Source organism: Zingiber officinale, chromosome 1B (assembly GCF_018446385.1).
Source record: "Zingiber officinale cultivar Zhangliang chromosome 1B, Zo_v1.1, whole genome shotgun sequence".
Lineage (NCBI taxonomy): Eukaryota > Viridiplantae > Streptophyta > Magnoliopsida > Zingiberales > Zingiberaceae > Zingiber > Zingiber officinale.
The window spans coordinates 96481565-96490525 of NC_055986.1; the positions used below are offsets into that span (position 1 = coordinate 96481565).

General features: G+C 39.7%; 1 protein-coding gene across 1 annotated transcript; it reads left to right on the forward strand.

The window, feature by feature from the left end:
• The first annotated feature begins 5466 nt into the window (after positions 1-5466).
• Positions 5467-7274, forward strand: LOC121969942 (pentatricopeptide repeat-containing protein At2g36730-like). The gene has a single exon (XM_042520273.1). It carries the CDS (start codon positions 5496-5498, stop codon positions 6990-6992), a length of 1497 nt encoding a protein of 498 aa, XP_042376207.1. The 5' UTR covers positions 5467-5495; the 3' UTR covers positions 6993-7274.
• The last annotated feature ends 1687 nt before the right edge of the window (positions 7275-8961 follow it).

Sequence of the window (8961 nt, forward strand, 5' to 3'; positions counted from 1 at the left end):
AGCCGCTGGATGCAAGTGGATCTACAAAAGAAAAAGAGGGACATACGGGAAGGTAGAAACCTTCAAAGCTAGACTTGTTGCGAAAGGGTACACTCAGAAAGAAGGAATCGATTATGAGGAGACATTTTCACCGGTAGCCATGCTTAAGTCTATCCGGATACTCTTATCCATTGTCGCTCATATGGATTATGAGATTTGGCAAATGGATGTCAAGACAGCTTTCCTTAATGGAAGTCTTGAAGAGAACATCCATATGAAGCAACTAGAAGGGTTCAATGAAAAAGGCAAAGAGCATCTAGTCTGCAAGCTCAATCAGTCCATTTATGGACTGAAGCAAGCTTCAAGGTCTTGGAACATCCGGTTTAATGAAGTAATCCAGTCATATGGATTTATTCAGTGTTCGGATAAGTCTTGTGTATACAAGAAGTGTAACGGAAACGTGGTGGTATTTCTTGTACTATACGTAGATGATATTTTGTTAATTGGCAACAATGTCAAGGTATTATCGGACGTAAGGGTATGGTTGTCCAAACAATTTGATATGAAGGACTTAGGAGATTGTGCACACATTCTTGGGATCAAAGTTATAAGGGATCGCAAGAAAAGAATGTTGTGTCTGTCCCAAGCTTCATATATAGATACAATCCTTGCTCGTTTTAGCATGCAGAATTCCAAGAAAGGTTTCTTACCTTTTAGGCATGGAGTAGCTCTATCTAAAGAGATGTCTCTGAAGACATGACATAAAAGCAGTTTCTTATGCTTCAGTTGTATGAAGCCTTATGTATGCAATGTTGTGTATGAGACCTGATATCTGTTTTGTCGTGGGCATAGTTAGCAGATATCAGAGTAACCCTGGATAAGGACATTGGACTGTGGTAAAGCATATATTAAAGTACCTGAAAAGGACTAGAGATTATATGCTAGTTTACCAAGCAGACGATTTGCTCCCTGTGGGTTACACGGATTCAGATTTCCAATCAGATAGGGACAACAGTAAGTCTACATCAGGCTATGTGTTTACTTTAGGAGGTGGAGCCATTGCATGGAGGAGTGTTAAGCAGAAATGCATTTCGGACTCAACCATGGAAGTTGAGTATGTAACAGCCTCTGAGGCAGCTAAAGAAGAAGTATGGCTCAGGAACTTTCTAATGGACTTAGATGTGATTCCTGGTTTGCCCAAAATCATCACAATTTATTGTGATAATAGCGGTGCAGTCATAAACTCGAAGGAACCACGAGCTCATAAGGCAAGTAAACATATAGAGCGCAAGTACCACCTGATACGAGATATCGTGAAGCGAGGAGAAGTTGTCATCGCCAAGATTGCATCAGCAGATAACCTGGCAGATCCTTTCACTAAGGCCCTTCCAGCAAAATCTTTCGATCGGCATGTGGAGGGGATGAGAATCAGATGTATGGCAGCAGATATGACAGCTTAGTCATTAGTATAAGTGGGAGATTGTTAGAGTGTATATTGAAAGCCTAAGCTTGTGTAAACATTTATTTTGAATAAAGAATCACATTTGGTAAAATTAACTACATTTGTTTGTAGTTGTTCAATTAATTTATATTGTAGATAACATAGTATGTGGTGTCACATACAGAAGATAATGTTATCAGTACCTTATAAATTATAAACAGTAGCTCACGACCAAAATGAAAAGGAACAAACCATTGGAAGATCGTAGTGTAATTAGGTATTAATTTATCTTAACTATATAATTACACTAGTACACTTAGAGTGTATTGAGTAGGACCATCAGAAGTCGTTTCTTTTATACTGACTTTATAAAGGAACAAAGACCTCAGTTATTATGGAAGTGTGTGCTCTTAATCCTAATATAATAACAAGCACATATATTTAATATTTATTTCTTTAATTTATCAATGGTGAGATTTAGTTTGATAAATCAATAAGCCCGATAAGTTGGGAAATGATATCACTTATAATGTGTGTTGTTGATTATAGAAGGAAACTGTGTCCTAGTGATCTAGGTTGATAATGTCCCCAAGAAGAGCTCATAAGGATTGTCATGTTAAACCCTGCAGGTGGACTTAGTCCGACATGACGATAAGGTTGAGTGGTACTATTCTTGGACTAAGAGATTAATTAAATGAGTTGTCAGTAACTCACTTAATTAGTGGACATTCAACATCTTAAACACAGGGAGACTAACGCACTCATAAATAAGAAGGAGCCCAAAAATGTAATTTGGGATTGGTGCGGTAGTTCAATAATAGTTCTCTAGTGGAATGAATTATTATTGATAAAATTAAGTTGTGTGTTCGGAGCGAACACGGGATGCTTAATTTTATCGGGAGACCAAAACCAATTCCTCCTCTCGGTCCCTATTGTAGCCTCTTAGTTATAGAGTACTATACCCACCTATACTCACCTTTATACTCATGTTGTAGGGGACGGCCAAGCTAGCTTAAGGATCAAGCTACGGTCGGCCAAGCCTTGATCCATGGGTGGTCGGCCCTACCTTGAACCCAAGCTTAGGTGGCCGGCCCTATTAAATTAGAAAAGAATTTTAATTTTAAATTTTTCTTATGTGGAAGATATAATTTATTGGAGAGATTAAAAATTAAAATATCTCTTTTATAAGTTTCTAGAAAAGATTAAGAAAAGAGATTAAATTTCTTTCCTTATTTGTAGATTGGAAAGATATTTTATTTTTCTTCTATGTAAATTATTCAAATGATGAAAAATTTAAATTATAGAAATTTCTTTTTATCAATCATGAAGGGATTTTAAAGGGAAATTTTATTTTTTTAAATTTCTGAAGACAAATAAGGAATTTTAATTGGTTGATTGAAAATTGTCTTATTTGTTCTTCCATGAGGTGGCCGGCCATGACATGGTTAATTAGGAAATTTTATTTAATTTTTCTTAATTAATTCATGTCAAGGAAAGTTAAGGAAATTTTATTGTAATTAAATTTCCTTATTTGCCAAAGCTAAGGATTATAAAAGAGGGGGTTTTGGATGCCTTCAAGGGGTACAACCTCTATTATTTTTCTCCCTCTTTTCTTCCTTGATGTGGCCGGCTCTTCCCTTTCTCTTCTCTCCATCCTTGTGACCGAAACTCTCTTCTCTCTTGGAGATCAAGTGGTGGCCGGATTCTAGCTTGGAGAAGAAGGAGAGAAAGCTTGCATCCCTTGGAGCTTGGTTGATGGAAAAAGATCTTCATCTTTTGGAAGTCTTGCTTGGCCGAAACTTGAAGGAAGAAGAAGAAGGTGCTAGGTGGTCCTCGTCTCGGAAGATCGTTGCCCACACAACGTCCGAGATTAAAAGAGGAATACGGTAGAAGATCAAGAGGTCATTATCTACTAAGTAAGGTATAACTAATATTATTTTCCGCATCATGTTAGTTTTATCTCCATGTAAAAATATCAAATACAAGAGGCATGCGATTCTAGTTTTTCGAATTAGTTTTCGAAATTGTGTTCTTTTATTTTTTTTCCTTGTGATTTGATTGTTCTTAGAGGTTAACCTAGGGTCACTATGGGAAGGTTAAATATTTAATTTCCTTAAAAGACTTTGTCTAGTCGGTGGTGGTTGCTCCCATATCTAAGAAGGACATGTGCCTCGCCATGCAGTACTGGAAGCCAATTTTGGAAATAGATATTTAATTGTCTTCGTGACCTAGGTGATTTGGATCGAACATGTTAAGTTCCGCAGGAGATCCAAGTCTAAACCTAAAAGAACAAATAAATTAAACTTTGGATCAAACATGTTAAGTTCCGCAGGCGATTCAAGTTTAATTTAAAAGAACACATGGTAGCTAGGAAAAGGTTCAGACCTTTGTACAAAATTTTTGTATAGTGGAACCGTTAGATTTTCCGAGTAGCAACCAACAGATTAGCTAGACTTTGATTTTACTAGATGCTTGGATAGTAGGAGGTCTATTTCAAACTATATTTTCATGCTTGCTGGAGAGGCTATATCTTGGAAGAGCGTCAAGCAAACACTAGTAGCCACTTCTACTACGAATGCAGAGTTGGTAGGATACTACGAAGCATCCAATCACAGAATTTAGCTATAGAACTTCATCACAACATTGTATATCGTTGATGGCATTGATAGGCCACTGATGATCTACTGTGATAATAAAGCCGCAAAACTTTATGCCAAGAACAATCGTAGTTTGTCAAAGTCTAAGCACATCGACATCAAGTTTCTAGCGGTTAAAGAAAGAGTTCAGAGTTGTCAGATCATGTTAGAGCACATTAGCACAGTTTCTATGTTGGTCGATCTACTCACTAAACACTTGGTGTCTAATGTGTTTCATGCGTATGTAGTGGATATGAGAGTTCTTCTTATGGAAGAAGAATTCATTTAGTTGAAGTTTGTATTATTTTATTATTCTATGTTAATAAAGAAAAACATTTTGTTTTGATTATTGTATGTATTCAAAATTTAAAATATTAATGAGAATTTATATGTTTGTTTGACATTCTGACTATGGTATCATGATTTACTGTCGTTGTTTAGCATTTGATGGTTGTAAATATAATACAGATTCCTTTGAAATTATAAAAGTTGGATCATGATTTGTTGTTGCAGTTTAATATAAAGTATTTTGTAAATATAACCTGATCTCTTTTGAGGTCATCTTAAGACCAATTGAAAATTGACATGTACTGATCACATTTCATGTAATTTTTACTCTGCACATCCACATCCTGATATATATTATTAATGACATTATTATTGTAATTACTGTTGGGGCGTGTTATAATCATATTCAGTAGCATGACTTCTTTAGTCTTATACTAATGAAGTTAATAAACCAAATTATTTACAAGAATACCTTGTACTCATAAAATATGATATCAACTAAAGTTATATTCGCGTGTTGTATATAATCACATATAGCTCAAGTGGTAGATTATTGGATTTCCCTTAAGGAAAGTTGACATGTAATTTAAGAGACTTATGATACCGAAACCGGTTAAGTGATTTAACTTAAGGTCATTGGGTTTCGAGTTATTGGATTTGAATTTAATATGTAAAATCCTTTAGCCCAATCCGTTAGTATCTATAGGTGGATAATAGATTGAATTCCTACTTGACAGAGCTTTTAATTCACTATTGATCTAGAGCTTATCGGCAACGTCATTCTCTAAACTCCTTGGAAGACTTTTCTTTACACTGCATCTTTTTTATAAGGATCAAATCGACGATACGATATGACTATTTAATCAGATTCCTTGTCATTTTTAATTTATGCTTATGTATTATACTATTTTTTTTTTTAATAAAACTGGATCATATACCATGTTTTCTCGATTTAAGTTATTATTTCGTTCATGAAATTCATTAAAAAAAACTCGGGTTCTAACCCTTCTTACTATCTGACTAATTACGATCCTGTCGAACGAAGCAGAGATTCAACCCCTCAATTGAAGACGTCATGGTTCAAATAAAACAGGTAGTTTTCCTTTATATATATGCGGAGTGTTTCACGAGCCATTGTGTTGGCGACTCGCATGAAGCAGCGATGCCTCTCCCTTCTCCAATCCTGCTCCTCCATGGCGCAGCTCCGCCAAATCCACGCCCGGCTCCTCTCCTCCGGGCTCGCTTCCGACCGCTTCCTCGCCAGCGAGTTACTCCGTTTCTGCGCCCTCTCCCCCCTCGGTGACCTCCCCTACGCCCGCTCCCTCCTTCTCTCCCTCCCCGATCCTTCTTCCTCCTCCTGGAACCACCTCATCCGCGCCTTCACCGACCGCAATCTCCCCTACGAATCCATCCTCCACTTCCTCCTCATGCGCCGTCGCGGCGGCGGCGGCGGCGCCACACCTAACGAGCTCACCTTCCCCTTTGTCCTCAAATCCTGCACTCGCCTCGCTGCTCTCCGACTTGGCATCCAAACCCACGCTGACGCAGCGAAGCGCGGCGTCGACGCCGTTGTCTACGTCCAGAACGCCCTCGTCAGCCTCTACAGTTCCTGCAGCCGGATAGACGAGGCGCGGCAGTTGTTCGAGGAAATGCCGCTCAGGACGGTGGTCTCGTGGAACGCCATTCTTACAGCCCACGCCGAAAATTCCATGGCGGAGGAATGCGCTGGCATCTTCGATCGGATGAGGCGGTGCGGGTTCGATGCGGATCAGACCACCTACGTCATCTTGCTCTCCGCCTCGGCGGAGCTTGGGAGCTTGAGCTACGGGAGATGGCTCCACGGCCGCATCGCTGGGAGCGGATTAGCCACTAATGTTCAGCTGGGAACCGCCATCGTAAACATGTACGCCAAATGTGGAGCCCTGAAATGCGCCGGCCAGGCGTTCGACAGAATGCCGCTGAGGAATGTGTGGACTTGGAGTGCCATGATTCTGGGGCTAGCCCAGCACGGTTTGGCTCGCAATGCCATCGAGCTGTTCGACGAAATGAAGCATGCTTTCGTCGAGCCCAACTACGTCACATTTCTAGGAGTCATCTCTGCTTGCAGCCATGCCGGCTTAGTCGATGTCGGCCTCAGGCTTTTCCATGAGATGGTAGAGCAGCACGGGATCAAACCAAGGATGTCGCATTGCAGTGCCATGGTCGATTTGCTGGGCCGCAACGGCCACCTACAGGAGGCTTACAACTTCGTACAGCGAATGCCCATCGAACCTGATGCTGTAGTTTGGAGGACACTGCTGAGTACTTGCCAGTTGCATCCAGAGAAAGACGAAACCGGTATCGGGCAAGAGGCGAAGCGAAGATTGCTGGAGTTGGAACCTAGGAGAGTCGGGAACTACGTAATGGCAGCGAATATGTACTCGGACCAGGGGTCGTGGGATGAGGCTGCGAAGGTTAGGAGGAGGATGAGGGAGGAAGGTTTGAGGAAGGCACCCGGGGAGAGCTGCATAGAAGTGGGCGGAGGGATGCATAGATTCATCTCAGGAGACAATTATTGTAGTAATGGTTACGAGAGTATTTTGATCATACTGAATGCACTAAAGTTGAACATGAAAGAGCGATATGAAATCTCTATGGATTCGACATGAACATGAAGTGTCAGTTTGAGGGAATACTGGTAACCTGTTCAGGGAGAAGCAAGCCATGATCTTTCGCCGCCGCCGACGGCGGAGGTGGACGGAAGAGGAGCGGCAAGACCATTGCGAGGGGATTAGGAAGGCGACGAGAGGGGAAGGGGAGAGACGATAATTGCAGAGTGGAGGATGGAATGAGGCCAGGTGTTGGGTGATGATTGGACAGATCAGTAACTTATTTACATTTAATAAAAGTAAATTTGTATTTGTATTTATGTAATTTAGTACGGAATCAAAATTCAGGGCAATTACTCTAGAAAGTCGCCAAATGATTTTCAAATATTTTCGATATGGTCTAAAATCAAAACATTATTCTTAAGATAAAGAAAGGTAATTTAACAATAAAATAAAATTTTGAGGATCATTTTGTCATTAATTAACTTCTGAAAAATATTTTCGAGAAGATAATAAACAGTTAGGGTTAATTTTTTAAATTATTCTTTTAAATTTTACTGTATTTTTTAAAATGATTTATTTATATTATTATTATTATTTATATTTGTTCTCATTTATTTAAATAAATAAATAAACAAATAAAAAAGATGTTCCAATTTATTTTTTTTTATCAAAAAACATGTTTACTCTAGTTCTATTTTGTACAAACAGTAGAGGTTGCGGAGATAATCAATTGTAAAATATAAAGTAAAATTATGTACAATTCACTAATATGGTTCGATCTTTTTTTCAGGACCTCACATTAACAGGTTTGATCCTATCCGAAAGTTGAAAAGATGGAAAGTCAGGGATGTGGTGCTCTCGCTGATCGTCTATAGACTCTACTCGGGCCTGGTACAAACTACGTCAGTACCGAGCCAGGGAAGGTGTCCCCGGCTTTGGCCCTCCGACGCTCAAATCATTCGCCGATGATGAAGTATAAGGCAGAGTAACAAGAAGACTATAACGCAAAAGTGAATATCGCATGTATTGCGTACCACTGCTGATGCTTGGACCCTTATATAGAGCTCCTGTAGTGCGCATGCATGCTTCTTAAGACGAGCACACTTCTCAAAGTTTTTCCTGAAAAGACTTGTCAGTAAAGTGTCCCTGACACGGTACCTTAACGGACCGAGCATATCTCTGAAGTGACAGTGGAAGCTTCCGCTGTACGATCTTCTGGTTGTCCATGCCCGATGTCGGCGACACCAACTCCCAAAAGAATGTCAATGGATATCAGAGGGAGTGTACTGTTAGGCCGAGCGGGTTGGCCACTCGGGCGGAATTTCGTCGCTTTGGTGTTCGGTCAAAACCTCACTACTCCTGTGCATGTGTCCATTCGCCCGAAGTTTCCACTCTGCGGGGTAGCCACTCAGGTGAAGTTGAACTCTGCTAATGTCGAGCTTTACTGTCTGACCGAGCGGGGTAGCTGCTCGGCTCGACTTTTGCACATTGCCTCCCTTTAGCGTTGGTCGTTTGACTTCTCCCCGTGGCGAAGGAGGCGACGGATTGAGGCCTTCCTCCTTGGTCGGGGCATGCTTCACCTGATCGGCCGATGCTATCTACGCATTGACCGTCTTAACTTTGACCACCACCAAAACAGCGGGATGGAGCCCTTCATCATCACCGCATCAAGGTTCATGCACCGGTCCTTAACATCTAATTTGATAAAATTATTTTACAGAGAGTCATATTATATAAAAATATTACTTTTCAATTTAATTAAAATTGTTTCATTGCTTCAAGTTAATTAAAATTGCTTCGATACTCTTGTAATAATTTTAATCAAATATTATATTAGTGTAGCAATTTTGATGAGAGTTACTATACTCTTATCACAGTTGTTGATAATTTTTATATAAAAGAAAAGTAATTTTTCACTAATTTTATCGTAATAACGTTGAAATGGGAAATTAAAATGAAAACAAAAAAAACAAAAAATACCTCTTTTCTTTTTTACAAAAATAAAGTATCATTTTCATGATAATAA

Bases quoted from the DNA above. Each gene is read 5' to 3' on its own strand.
- LOC121969942 (XM_042520273.1), top strand. From the start codon at position 5,496: ATGAAGCAGCGATGCCTCTCCCTTCTCCAATCCTGCTCCTCCATGGCG.